The 15,424-nt window shown below is 30.4% G+C and overlaps 1 protein-coding gene across 1 annotated transcript; it reads left to right on the top strand.

The window, feature by feature from the left end:
- Nucleotides 1-12,168: 12,168 nt before the first annotated feature.
- Nucleotides 12,169-15,424, top strand: LOC111016230 (protein indeterminate-domain 7). Its single transcript, XM_088122012.1, has 4 exons — nucleotides 12,169-12,411; nucleotides 12,596-12,752; nucleotides 13,179-13,575; nucleotides 14,497-15,424. The coding sequence occupies exons 2-4, from the start codon at nucleotides 12,623-12,625 to the stop codon at nucleotides 15,230-15,232; spliced, it is 1,263 nt and encodes a 420-aa protein (XP_087978138.1). The 5' UTR covers nucleotides 12,169-12,411; nucleotides 12,596-12,622; the 3' UTR covers nucleotides 15,233-15,424.

Raw genomic sequence — 15,424 nt, 5'->3', positions numbered from 1 at the left:
AGAATTATTATTTTATAATATTTTGTAATTTATAATATATTATATTTACATTTTTTTAATTTAAAGAAATGCTATAAAATGAAATAGTATATTTATCAAATTTGCCAAAGTATTCAAATAATCACATTTGATTCATATAATCGAAATTGCATACCAAACATGTCCTTTATTGTTTGGTATATTCAAGGATCTTCAAACCAATTAGTTAAATTATATGGATAGTTTAATTCCAATTTGATTTCTATGTTTTTCAAAAAATTTCATGATGTTTTTTTGTCATTAGCAAAGACTAATAAAATTTAACGTGGTAGGTTAATTATTGATATTTTAAAATGAGATCTATAATATGTAAACATTATGTTTTAATTTTAATAATTAGGAGGCGTAATAAGTCACATTTTTTGAAAAGTATAAATTTAGATTGAGTCTTGACGTTATTTATTTATTTTAGTCAAAAAGAAAGAGAGAAAATATCACTAGGACGCTAATTACATAGTGATTAAATAATGCTAACGAAGGCGGTTTGGGTAAGCTTTAACCAAAAAGATGTAGGGATAATAATAAAATTTTAAAGAATCCAGAACTAAATTGTTGATTTGAAATTTCTCCTTTGAGAGTGTCTTTTTTTTTTTTTCTTTTATTGGAGGGAAAAGGGAGTTTGAATAAACATTGCCCAAAGGGGGAATGGGAAAGAAAGCCTGAAGACAAGTAAATTGAATCAAACAAAGGCAGATTTAAAAGGAAAAAAGAAAAGTTCTTGAAGTATTCCTTACATTTTTGTTTTTAATGTCTTCAAGCACTTTTTAAAAATGGAAAAAGAAAAGTTTTTGAAATATTCCTTTTGTTTTTTTAATGTCTCAAGACACTTTTTTTAAAAAATAAAATAAAATCAATCTATTTGGCTGCATTTGCAAAATATTTTAAAACAATTTGTAAGCTCTAGACCCAAATTTTGAAATTCAGAAATGTTACTCCTTGAGTTACTTTGGAGAATAAAAATTGTTCCTATAAACCAAAAACATGTTCTTTTGATATGTATGTCCTCACTAACATGCGCCTTTCTTAATAAAATTCTTTGGAGATGGTCTTATTATTTTTTTTAAGTTCCAACATTTGAATCTCCCATTTTTAAAAAAATAGTAAGTAATATATTGACCAATTAACTATGTTCATATCGATAGGAGATCACTTTTGATGTCAATTTCCTTAAAACAATTTTTTAAGTACACTATCCTACACTTGCATAGTTTCGTAACTCTTTTCTTTTTTTTCATGTGATGTCGGTTCCTCCATATACCCCTTATGATTCATTGTCATGATAGTTTATAATGTTTTTTTGTTTTTAGGAAACTTATAGGTATGATTTTAAATCTAACAAATTAAGATTATTATTTTGGGTCACGTACTTTCATCTTTGATTCATTTAATCCCTGTATTTTTAAAACATTCCTTTGATGATCATTGTATTTCCTAACTTTAGTTTATTTTAGTCTTTGTACTTTTAAAAATATTCGTTTTGGTCTTTGTATTTTTAAAAAGTGACCATTTTGGTCTCTTAATTTTATTTTTAATCTCATTTTTTCTATCACAATTTTAAAATGTAAGACACTACCATCAATATATTTTTTGAAATGTAATCATGACTTTATGTTAAAGGGTTTCTGTTATGTGTAGACTTTGTATTAACATTTGTAAATAGAGATATCAAAATGGTCACTTTTTAAAATTATATGGACTAGTGCAAATATTTTGAAAATATATAAAGACTAAAAATGAATCAAAGTTAAAATTACATTGACTAAAATGAATATTTTAAAAGTACGCAGGGATTAAATTGAACCAAAGCTAAAAGTATAAAGACCAAAATAATATTTTAACTTTTAATATTAAGAAGATTGCAGATAGAAATAATTATAATAACAAATATAGGAAGAAAAAGGTGAAATTGGATCTTTTCTCAAACGTTATTGTAAAAAAAACTATGTATCTTTTCAAATCTTAACTTCATCATGCTAAAGTCTTACATTTATTATTTTGTAGTGCTTATACTTTAAAACATGTGTCACCTGCATGAACTAGTGTTTTAGATCATGGTGAGTGTTGAACCAAGAAATTGACCAACTCGCAAATGTCGGCTTAGACTAAACGAGCAGGACAGTGAGTTCCCAACGTCAAGTAGCGGACCTGTAAAACAGAGTGAGCACTCCGATGTCAAAGTTAGTGAAAATCTGAACTAAATCAAGAGAGAATCGAAATGTTCGCGTACCTCAAAATGAACAGAAATGGTTCTATTTATAGGCGAAGACCCCGATAGTATTCCCGACAAGGGTTCAATGGCTTTTTAAGGTTACCGTGAAATGCTGTGTGTTGTCGTGGAGTGTGTCGGAGATGTGACTGAGCTAAGATAAGCCAATCGTTTCGACTAATAACATAGGAACACAATTGTGCACAGGTTTGATCGGCTAGTCACCAATGGGGTTCGACTCAGTCGACTTAGGTGGTTTTCTGCGGCATCGGCGGCCCAAATTCCCCTAGGGTATGCGCACTTTCCATGTGACTCGAACTCAAGAGTTCAAGGATATTCCTTGAGGTCCCAAGCCATCCAAGCTATCTCTTAGGACTAATATCACTTAAAATTGATTTTTAAGGTATCACTCAGATAATGATTTTGGAAACTCAATTATACTTAAACTGTTTTTTCCTTCAAAATCACTCATTCTACTGTCACACTCCCAGACACGCCCAGAGATCGACTAGGAATAAAATAAAGAGCTAACCTCGTTTTGGTTCCTACGTTTGTTTCTTCTACTTCCACTCCCTCAACTTTTAAATATCTATTTTTGTTATTGAATTTGAAAAATAATCATCTTTTTTATCTCAGTTATTTTAAAATGTCTATTTTAATATTTAAATTTTCAAAAAATATAACCATTTTAATCAATCATTATTATTTTACCACCTATAATATCCATCCACCAAATACTGTCACCTTATCCAAACTCATGCGATATTCCAACACATATCTAAGCCAACAACATGTCAATACAAATTCAAACGACACGTCATCCATCAGATTAAACAATTAACATCAAAATAAACACTAAAAGCCAAAATTAGTTTTTTTCCTTTTCCTTTTTTTCCTCGAAAGTAGAAAATATATACTCAAAAGTTCAAAAACCAAAATAAAGAAATCTCAAAAAGCTAAAATAGAATAATGACTAAAACAAGATTATTGATAATGACTAAAACAAGATTATTGAGATATTTCACTCAATGGCCATAGAACTAATATCAACTTTTATTTTTATTTTTAAATATAGCATAATTTTGACTTTTCCTTCACAATCACATTAAAATTAAACTTTAATCTAATTGTGCTATTTTTGTAAAATTTGAAATTTTACATGTTTATTTTATATTATTTATATAATTAATTTCTTCTTCTTTTCTACCATAGTGGGAGTTCAGATCGAGTTATTAATCTTAAAAATATGATAATAAATATCTTACCCATTCATCTGTACTCGAATTCGTGGTCAAAGAAATATGAGAAATGAGAAATGGGGAAGGGAGTCTCGTGAGTTTTAGTGGACACAAGGAGCAGTGCAAAGGTCCCCTCTTGTCTATGTCTATGTCTATGTCTGTCTTTCTTTTCTCAAACTCTTTTTTTTTTTTTTCCTTTTCTCTCTCTGACCAGTCTTTGATGTTGGGGCCCAATTTCTCTCTGTCCTCACGGACGAGATCACAATCTCTCTCTTCTGACCCCACTGCAATTATGGTGTAATCATTTTTACCTCATGTCAAAATAAAATGACTGCCTCACCGCAAACCCTAATTTACTTTTTACCCACATTCTCTCTCAAAAGTAATTTGTACCTAGGTTTCACTTTTCAGTTCAAAAAGGGTTAGATAATTATGTGATATTAGTTCATACCATCCTCCTGTTTATTTAGTCTTTATACTTTGAAAATGCGTTTATAATAGGTTATTTGATGGGCTTTTTTCGTTTCTGTATGAGTCTATTTTAGTATTTTAGAAACTTAGTATAACTAGTATTACTAAATAGTTACAACTTTGAAAGCTTCATAGACCAAACTTAATAATTAAACTCAAGATAAGTTACAATTTTAATTTCGCAAATTTGATTGGTCATCTAGTTTTTAAATTAATTTTTTTTTTAACTATGTTCATGAATTTGCAATTCCAATTTTGAAAAGTCTTTAGTGTTGAAGTAATTATTTAAATGTTGATGTGACATATTTATTGAACTAATCAATTATAATTTAGTATAACGCTTTGTGATATGCATGTAGCACAAGTTAAGTTAGGACATATGTTACGTAAAGTAAGAATGAAGAGACCAAAATGATAACTTGCCACATAGAATGTTTTGACCTATGAGTATTTATATTATTCTATTGACATACTTTTTTGTATCTATATCATGTCAAGTCATCATTGGTTAGTCTAAATTAGCAAGCTATTTAAATATTTAATAAGATTAATAGAAGAAATTTATTAGAATGGAAATCCAACGTTTAAAAATATATAATTGCAACTTTCAAAAATTTAGTTATTAAATAGACACCCCACAAGTTCAAGAACTAAATATGTAACTTGTCCCTAAATTTTAATGTGGGCACTTGAATATATCGCAAAATAAGCTCAATTAATTGGAAATATAATATCAAATTTCTAGATTTGGAAATTGTAGACACTGTATTTGGTCCGGCTTCATTTTAATTTTAATTTTTACTATTTAATTTTTGTTTTATTAAGTTTTATTTTGATTATTTTGGTTTAAAATACTATAAGATTACTTTATTATTGGTTATAAGCTAAAGTTAAAATTAAATTAAAAAAAAATAGATTTTGTTTTAAAGAATTTGATTTATTATTAAAATAAAAGAAATAAAAAGATTTGATTTTAAATAAAGAATTTTGTTTTAAATAAAGGTTTTTTTAATTAAAAAAAATAGATTCTATTTTGGTTAAAAATAAGGAATATTTGGTTTCTCCTTCGTCATAACCTAACGCGTGTCATCCTTCCCTTCTTCTTCTTTTCTCTATTCTTTTGACTCTTCTTCTTTTACCGTTATTTTTTAATGTATTTAAGGGGACAGTGCATACAGTGCATAGGGAGAGAGTTAGAAACTCATCACCGTATCTTCTTCTCTTCATCTCTCTTATCCCACCATCATCACTTTCTCCTTCATAGGGAGAGAGTTAGAAACTCATCACCGTATCTTCTTCTCTCCATCTCTCTTATCCCACCATCACCACTTTTCTCCTTTATACCCACGACCTCATCGTTCACAGCTTCTTCCAAGCCCGCTGGCACTCCTACCATCCCCCTCGCGGTAGTGCGTTTTAGGTAAGTATCAAATACGTTGGAAAGATTTTTTTTTTTTAAATAAGGGAAAATTGGCTTTGAAAATCATGCTTTTTATTTGAAACGGATTCTTTTGTTTCTATCAAAAGATTTTTTTTAAAACGTTTTTTTTAAGAAAAAGTTTTTTTTTTACTTTTTTAAAAATAAAATGCTTTTAGTAAGAAACTTTTTTTTAAGATAAAAAAATCTTCTAAATTAATTTTAAATGAGTTTTTGAAAATAAAATAAGGATTTTGATATTTTTAAAATTTGTTTTAAAATAAAAGGTTTTCTTTTTCTAATAAAAAAGAATTTTTTTAAATGAAATAAATATAAACTTAATTTTATTTTAATAAAATATTGTACTTCAAAATTTTGGTTAAAATACGTTGAAAAAAAAATAGGAGTTTTATCAAATAAATGTTGTTTAAAAAAATTTGGATTCTTTTAAATTTGGATTCAAAGTTTAAGGGATAAAAACGAATATTCTGCTGCAGGATTTAAAAAAAAAAAGGGGATAAAAACAGAGTATTTTAGAATAAAATCTCATTTTTTTAAAAAAAATTCCTTTTAATGGTTTTGTGGTTATGGTTTTCAAAAAAAAATTTAACAAAAAATCAATTTTAGCAAAAAAGTTTTGTTAAAAGTAAATTTGACCTTATTTTTAAATAAAAGTTTTTTTTCTTTTAAATAATCTTGTTAATTTCGAAATAAATAAAAAAAGTTATTTATTTTTGTTTTAATTGAACAAATTCGTAGGTTTTTTTTTAGTTTAAAAAAATAAATTAGACTCTTTGTTTTTGTAAAAGAATACAATGTTTACATCTTAGGATGTTAGAATAGTGGTAAAGGTTTGGTTTTTTAATGTGCATGCCTCATTTTATCTTTTTACTAAATAATTATTTTAAATAAAAGATTTCCTTTAGAGTTTTTTTTTAACAAAATTCAAAACTACAAAATTTGTATTTTAAAACGGAATATAATTTATTTCCTAAGGTGGTGCCACGTTGGTAAGTTGTTGGAGTGTCATCACTCATGTCACAGGTTCAAGTCTTTGGAACCTTCCAATATTCTCGATGTGTCAAAAAATTTCTAATGGCCTTCGTGCCACTCATACCTATTAACAAAATGTGAATTAATATAATATGGGACATTTAAAATAAAAATATTTCTTTTTTTTGGACACCAAATAAAATAATACGATAATTTTTGACAAAATGTGGTACCGTTTTCGAACGGGTGTCGTAGGGTGTTAACACCTCCCCTACGCTCGGTCGACTCCCAAACTTAAAATCTGTTTTCGCAGACCAAGTTTTTAAAATAGGTGACCAATCACACCTCGTAGATGATTGGTGGCGACTCCAAACCCTTATCTCGAAAGAGACCCTTCAGGGGATGACGTCGACCGCTCCGCGTCGCGATGACGTTGTGACAGAAATATAGTGAAAACAAAAGCTCAACCTAAATCCACTAAAAAAAACTAAAGTATCTTTTAAAGTTAGTCGTCTATTATTGATAAGATAAGTTATATCATAAACCAATCATAGATGTGTCTATCACCAATATGTATTTGTAATAAATGTATCATTAATAAACATTTGATGGATTATGCCAATCTAGGACAGATATAACATATTAGTGATAACAATACCATTAAATAGGCGTTTCGATGCCAATACGAGTATAGTTCGGGAGTAATTGACATATACCTCAAACCAAGAGGTTGTGAGTTCAATCTCCCAACCCCACATGTTGTACTCGAAAAAAAATAGGCGTTTGGATAGAGACTATATCACTAATAGAAATCTACTGCACTACATCATTGATAAACGTCCATCAATGATTTAATCTAACAGTGATAGACGTTTATCAATGATGTAGTGTGTAGATTTCTATTAGTGATATAGTCTGGATTGATAGAATATATCACTGAAAGAATAAAATAAATTACATAAAAATGTCTAATAGATTTGTAAAATCATAAATATACTTGGCTATATTTTGCAAAAGTTGCAAAATATGGCAACGTGAATGACCACCCATTGAAATTTTCCATTTTATTTAAAGCTTGTAGATTATTATACTTTTACTCTCCTCACTTTTAAATGTTATAGGTTTTTTTATGAAATATTCTTTTTTTTTTTTAATAAAAATATTCTATTTTAATCTTTAAACTCCCTATTAAAAATTATTATCATTTTTTTGTTGATATGGTTTTCGTAGAAATTCGAATTCATTTGAAATTGGCACCTGTCTCCCTACTATATCAATATGTAATTATTTCAAACATTTTTTCCAAGTAAATGAAAAAGTTTTATATAATTTATTAGAAAATCTTACTATATAAAGACTAACATAGTTTTTTAACGAAACTAGTGTGATGACTAGAAAAAATCTAGAAGTTCAGCGGAAAAAACAATCAACAATAAAATTTAAGGGACGAAATTAATAAATTAAACAGTGAAAAGTTTCGAAATACAAGAATAAGTCAACTCACAGTTATTAATACTCACTGTTTTCAGGTTAAAATAAATCCGTTATTTCTCCTCGTGTAATTTCCATCTTTATGTATACAATTTATTAATTTTAGCAATTCTTGCTATTAATGGATATTACAAAAATCTTACAATATTAGCATTTTTTTTTACAATTACAATTTTAGCATTATATTTAGGACGACACTCCATCTCCATATGTAACTACACTTGCATACCAGATTTAGGAATGTCCATTTTTCCAACAGAGGCAGAGCTCTACGAGGACTCGTATAAATGGGGCTGAGAATCTCCGTTTACATTTGTTGAGTGAGGAAAATTTTTCCCTACCACCTAAATGGAGAGGGGATGTAGAATGCATTTTCGGTCCATTCTCCGCCTTGTCTCACTTTTTTTTTCAAATATTTATATATATACATTATAAGAGCAAATAGAAGTAAAACACAAAAAATATGAAATCATAATATCATTGTGTTGTAGATTTCACTGTCTTAAAATCAAATTCGGCACGACTTCAGTGCGAATTGTGTTTTGCCGGTTGTTCCCCAAGACTAACACAACATCCAGATCAAATGTGTACTTTGTCGAAGTGGATTGGAACCAAAGAAAAATGCTCAGAAATTTGAGGGAGAAACAAAAGAAGAAAGAGTTGTTTTTATGTGTGATTTCAAATGAAGCAATTTGGTGCCAAACCGAGTATAACTCAAATGGTTAAAGCACATATCTCTGACTAAAAGGTCATGAATTCGAATCTCCATTTTTTTTTTTAGTTTTCGCACAATCCTGAGTTACTCCACTTCTAAAAAACTATCCAGGTGGGAAAAAAGAGAACAATTTGGTAAAATATATACTCTAAAACAGTATCTTATTACTTTCTATATATAATACATATACTAAAAAACCCGCATTATTCCCTACTCACTCACCCAATATATATATATATTAGAGGAGGTTTAGACCATGTAATTTTATCATTAAATTTCTTTAGAAAAATATTAAATTGAGAAATAATTTTAAAAATAAAAAATAAATAAATGGGGAAAGTTTCCAACGGAACCGATCTCTACAGAATCCCCATCCCAATTCACTCAAAATTTCATGAAAAATTTTGTGAAGATGGAAAATATTGTTCATTAACAAAGTAGAGACTATCTTTACACGAGAAATCAACAAAGTAGAAATACAAGAATGAAAACCGAAATAAATCCTTGTTCCCAAAGGATAGCTTGGGACCTCAAAGAAGGAATAACTTTGAGATCTTGGGTTGAAGACACATGAGACGGAACTTCCACCAAAGAATGACTCTAGCACCTATGTATGGTATAGGGACAATACGAATATTCTCAGGTTTTTTTTTTCCTAACAGTTTTTCTTAATGTAAAAAGCATTTAATATTATTTTGCATTAGTAATTAAATTCAATTAGTTTTAAATTACTATGAATAATATGAGTAAGTTATGAACACATATTGTACCAATTTGATTGTGTGATGACAATTCTGACGTGGAAACAATGTACTATCCGGTTGCAATTTGCCTGAGACCTGTGCTTAAAAGCTTTTTTATTAATATATATATATATATATATTATGCAGAAATAATTTTCTAAAAATATAAGTTTTTATTCTTTTTATGTATGTAAACAGTTAGATGATGATACTATAAGAACAAAAAAAAAAAACAAAAGGTTTTCAAAAGAAAAACACACTAGAAACGAACTGTCTTTAGTGACCACGTACGTAGAAATTAACTTTTCTACGTGTTTTCTTAGCAACAAAATGTAGCAGGATTAGGTCGTTGTCCCGTAAGATTAGTCAAGGTACGTACAAGTTGATCCGAACGCTCACAGACGTCGAATGGAGAAAAAAAAACTCCTACCTCGTTTATTGTTATTGTTGTTATTATTATTATTATTATTATTATTATTTTTGTGGAAAAGTATGATCAAACAACAACTTGCACTTCTTTATTTATGGAAACAAGATAAAAAAAAATTATTTAATATAATTCAATGTTCTTCTGAAATATTGAAGCATGCATATTATTCAAATAGCATAATAAATATTGATTGTGACTTCTAGAGAATAATAATTTATTCACCTTCATGACAACTATATAACAATATTAAAAGTTGTTAATACGAGTAAAACTCAAGTAATCAAAGACATGTCAACATGAAAATAATTAACACATAACACGTATCTTACTACTTTCCTAAAGATCAAAGATTCAATCTCTCATCTCACATTTATAGTAATAAATACAAAAAAGATCAAGATACTATACAGTTGTCTTAAATATTAGACCCTATATTTTATTGAGTTGAAAGAGTGTGCGGGTGACCTGTTACGAAATTTTTCTTGGAAGCATGTGAATAAGGACAAAGTGCATTGAAATGACTTGTATTGGTTTGTTCATTGTTCTAATTAAGTAGTTCAGGTCAAGTAGGTGGTGCATGCATTCAAGTCGCAGAGAATGTATGAGAATGTTGGGATCACCAGGTACCGAGTGTTAAGGATCCCACATTGAAAAGAGAAGGGACCTAACAATGGTCTATAATAGACATGAGCTACTCCTCTCATTGTCAATTGGTTTTGAGATGGAACCCCATGAATATTAATACGATCGGATTTCAAATCTTGATATGAATCTTGAATCTAGAGCGTCACAACATATATTAGAACACTCAAATTTAAAATTTATGGCAAAGAGTATAGAACCATTCCTTGATAAAATCCTTGATACTACTAAGTAAAGGTAGCTACAATGAGAGGATTCGTAGAAATTAATATGCCAAAGAGCTGAAGTGAAAGGGCATCTTATAAAAGATATATGGTCCAACCATTATCCATATGAGAATAGTAGAGGGGTCACTATTAGGGACAAAAAGTCATGGCTCATGGCTTTGCTTCTACTCATATTTGTGATATAATATTTTTTTAGAAAATAATAAGATTAAAATACTATTTAAAAGAATAATAAGATTAAAAATACTATTTTTAAGGAATTTAATATCATACTTTTGAAAAAGAAATTCTGTTAACTAGTAAAGTGTGTGTTAATTTTTCATATGCATTAATGTTGGACAAAAAAAAACAAAAATCGCTTTGAAAAAGATCGAATTTATTTTAAAATATTTTTTAAAGGCAAATTTGGAAATTGATTCTCCAAAAGTGATTTTCAAGTAATTGGTGACGAATCCTCTCAAATCACTTTTTAGTAATATGACATTTTATAGAAATAAATAATATATGTCTATCAATAATTCCATCGATATTATATGTATTTATGAGTTCAATATCAACATGTGGAGTAAATCGACATTTCTATAATATTATAAAAAAGAATATGAAATATATTAACAAAATATCACTAATATAGACATAATATTAACATTAAATATTTTAAACTTATTTAGAAATATTGGATTGCTTACGTGTTAATTTAAATATCTTTTATGAATATTTTATTTTTATAACATTTCATAAACAATCAACATTGATATTTTATCGATATTCTCATCGATATCAACATTTAAAATATTGTGTAGTACTAAACAAACTAACCATCTTATTAAAATTATTTTAAGAAAACATATATATAGACCAAAAATGTTTCTTAAAAAAAAGTGTTTTTAGAATTTTCTAAATATTTTTTTATTTAAACAACTAGGGAGGTAGACATATTCCAATCTCTTAACTTTTTGATCTCTGATATACGTAATTAGCTGGTCTAAATAATAACTTTTAATCAAACACCATGAATTTTTTATTTTTAATTAGTTAAAAATCTTATATATATTTTTTTAATACAACATGTGGGGTGGGAGAACGTTAGTTGAAGAGATATATACCAATTACTACTGATCTAGGCTACTCCCTCCGGCAAAATCTTATATACTTACTAACAAAGAGAATGGAAAATTTTCCATTCCATTTTATATATTTTGTTTACAAACCCGGCATATTTTCTCCCCTATCCATTCTTGGTCTAAATCCCCCATTTTTCTCTCTAGTTTCTCAAATGGGAGATGGGTTTTGGTGAGATATGATATTTTCACCTTTTATCTTCCCTGCAAAGTTTTTTTTTCACCCCTTTTTCCCCTCTCTCAGTTCCCTACAAAAATACAAACTTTGAGCTCTCACAATGTACCCAAAACAAAAAATTTGCAAAACATAACATAAAACCCAAACAAAAAGCTTTGCTTTAGTCAGATTCAAAAAGCTTTGCCACATACTCTTCCCTTTGCAACTACATGTATTATTATTTTGTACATATTATTCCACACACAAATTTAGAGAGAGAGAGAGAGTGGTCCAGTTGAGTCCAAAGCTGACCGACTTTGATAGCAGCCGTGTTAGATAAGGAGGCAACAAGAAGAGAGAGAAAATAAAAACAGAGAGAAAGAAAAGAAATATTCTCTTAAGATTTCATTTCTCTCTCTATTCTCTCTCTCTTATAAGGTTTTTTTTTTTTTTTTTTTTGGGAAGATCCTCAAACAACTCTCGGTGGGTTTTTGTGGAGTAGTTCAATTCATTAATTGAAGGTAGGGGAAAATAAATCAGTTCGATTTTTATGGTGTTTACATATATGCCTGTGGGTTTGATTTAATTCACAGAATTCAATTGTGTTTTTTTGATGTCTCATTTAATGCTTTAAAGAAATTAAAGAGAGTAAATTTTTAAGGTTTGTGTGATGAATTAAATTGAATTTTGGGTGGTGGTTTTCAGGTTCCGACAAGGCAAGAGAGAGGAGCAATGATGTCTGAATTTGATGCCCTTTCAGCTCTCTCCACAATCAGTAATCTTATTGGTCAAAACCCCAATTCAAACCCTAATCCAGTTCTTGTTCCTCTTAAGAAGAAGAGGAATTTACCAGGAACACCAGGCAACCCAATCTCTCTCTTCTCTCTCTCTCTAGAATTTCTTTTCTTTTTTTTTTTCAATTTTTTTGGGGTTAGATGAATTTGAGGTTGGATTTTTCTGAATGGGTTTTCGTAATTGGATTTGTATTTTGGGTTTTGAGAGTTTTGGAGAAAATCCCGTTTTTTTTTTTTTTAAAACAAAAAGATACTGGGGTGTGCGGAGAAAAATCCCATTAGTTTTCTCTTCATTTTTCTCGAAATTAACTCCTATTTGATAATAATTTTGTTTATTTTTTCAAAATTAAATGGCTTTGTCAACATTTAGCTCAAATGAAAAGGAGATCTTGAAAATCATCTCTTCGTAGCTCATAAAATTTGATAGAACTGTGAAGACACGTTTTAACTGTTGAGTTATGTTACTGAGAAAGGAAAAAACACACATGAATCAGATCCAGATGCAGAAGTAATAGCGATGTCTCCAAAGTCTCTGATGACGAAGAATCGGTTCATCTGCGAGATATGCAACAAGGGATTTCAGAGGGATCAGAACCTGCAGCTACACCGCCGCGGGCACAACCTACCGTGGAAACTCCGACAGAGGACAAGCAAGGAGGTGAGGAAGAAGGTGTATGTGTGCCCGGAGAAGAACTGCGTGCACCACGACCCGGCGAGGGCGCTCGGCGACCTCACCGGGGTGAAGAAGCACTACAGCCGGAAGCACGGGGAGAAGAAGTGGAAGTGCGAGAAGTGCTCGAAGAAGTATGCAGTTCAATCGGACTGGAAGGCTCATTCCAAGATATGTGGGACAAAGGAATACAAATGTGACTGTGGGACTCTCTTCTCCAGGTTCCATATAATTATTCTTATTATTTTTTCTTTATATATGCACAAACAAAATATAAATATTTTTTGCTCATAAATTCACTTTCTAATACTTTATTTTCAACTTATCTCATATCAAAAAGTAAAATAATCACATTAGTACTAATAAGTTAGGTTAAATAATCATTTTAGTCCTATGAGTTGTGTTTAGTTTTATATTGGGTATCTCTATATCTTTTAAAAGTTTCAATTATTCAATTCATCTAGTTCGATTAAATTTCTCGGACCTATCTGTGTTGGTGCCAAATTGCTAATAAATGGTTCTTTCATGGCACATTTTGTTTGGACATAGTAGCAAGGGACACGAGTTGACATTCATTAGAAAGTTAAGGTTACGTTTGATAATGATTTCATTTTTAGTTTTCTGTTTACAAAACTGATAATAAGATAAATGAATACAAATGAATACGTAAGTGGAAGCAGTAGTTGTTGTAAGCTTAACTTTTGAAAGTAGAAAACCAAAAACAGAAGGATTATAAAATGGAATCTAAATTGATTAATTGTATTAGAGTTTGGGATGAATTGGGTTTTAAATAAAGAGAAAATAGATTAGCCAACTTGGTATTACTCATGTTTATTTTCCTTGTTACTTGAAAATTATATCATCTCACTATTTTATATCTACATTAGTTTATCGCTTCTCTTTGTCACATCCTAATCGCTTCTCTTTGTCACATCTAAAGTAGATTTTACGAGATTTAATCAAAACTATGCAAGGACGAAATTGAAACCAAGAAGATCCAAATTACCACTTAATTAAATAAAAGTTATAATCTTTAAGTTTAGGTGAATGCATGAAACTTTATGATCTCAAATCATATATCCCATTGTAATTATGAATCAAATTTGGGCACTAATCCAATTTTTTAAATGGGTTTTGAACAGGAAGGATAGCTTCATTACACACAGAGCATTTTGTGATGCATTAGCAGAAGAAAACTCAAGAATCACCTCAGTTTCAGTTCCAACTATGAATAATCATCATCATCATAATCCATCTTTCATAAACAACACCACTCTTCAAAACAATAATCCCCACCACCATTTTTCTTCTTCCTCCTCTTCATCACTGCTTAATTTCCAGCCAAATTTCGCTGTCGCCGCTGCGGCCGTGAACAGTTTCTCCATCATTCCCGACCATGGCAGCGACTCGAAGCCGCCGCCGCAGGTCCCCCTCTGGCTCGACTCTCCAACGAACCCGAACTCGAACCCTTTTTTCTCCGACCACTCACCCTTCATGCCGGAAAATCACCCTTTCTTGTCGGAGCCGTTACCGACAGCCTCGTCGTACTCGGTAGCGGCCGTGGTGACGCCTCACATGTCGGCCACGGCGCTCCTGCAGCAAGCCGCCCAAATGGGGCCCACCGCTGCCGCCGCGTCGGCGATATATGGGATGAACTCCGCCGGTCTATTGAACCACAAGAATATTTTCCTGCCGCCGCAAGACGGAGCTGACGGCGTCCACCGGCTAATGGGCGGCGACGGTGTGTTGAAGGAGGAAATTAATGGGCAGAGTTTGACCAGAGACTTTCTTGGAGTTGGAAATCAGCTGGTGCACCTCCCGCCGGTGGGCTCCAATGGCGTGGAGATTAGCCATTACAGCGAGACCCGCCGCCATTAGAGAGAAACCTTTCGGCTGCACAAGAAGAGATATATACTTCATGTAATTTTAGATTTTTTTTTCTTTTTTTTTTTGGGTTTTTAGTTTTCTTAATTAAGTTTTTAAAGGTGACACAGATGGAACAAGAAAATTATCCCAACGAATTAGGATTGGAAGTTTTCTTTTTAATAAACAATGGAGTTTTGGCCTTTA

The sequence above is a fragment of the Momordica charantia genome (assembly GCF_013281855.1).
Source record: "Momordica charantia cultivar OHB3-1 chromosome 3 unlocalized genomic scaffold, Mcharantia_2.0 BLBB01000003.1, whole genome shotgun sequence".
NCBI lineage: Eukaryota > Viridiplantae > Streptophyta > Magnoliopsida > Cucurbitales > Cucurbitaceae > Momordica > Momordica charantia.
The sequence above is the reverse complement of the archived record's forward strand: the minus strand, read 5'-3'. Positions and strand labels throughout refer to the sequence as shown.

What these genes read in the sequence shown, in the direction of transcription:
- LOC111016230 (XM_088122012.1), top strand. Translation starts at nt 12,623, where the DNA reads ATGATGTCTGAATTTGATGCCCTTTCAGCTCTCTCCACAATCAGTAAT. An exon ending in GAATTTACCAGGAACACCAG is followed by an intron (nt 12,753 to 13,178) that starts GCAACCCAATCT and finishes CACATGAATCAG; the next exon opens with ATCCAGATGCAGAAGTAATA. An exon ending in TGTGGGACTCTCTTCTCCAG is followed by an intron (nt 13,576 to 14,496) that starts GTTCCATATAAT and finishes GGTTTTGAACAG; the next exon opens with GAAGGATAGCTTCATTACAC.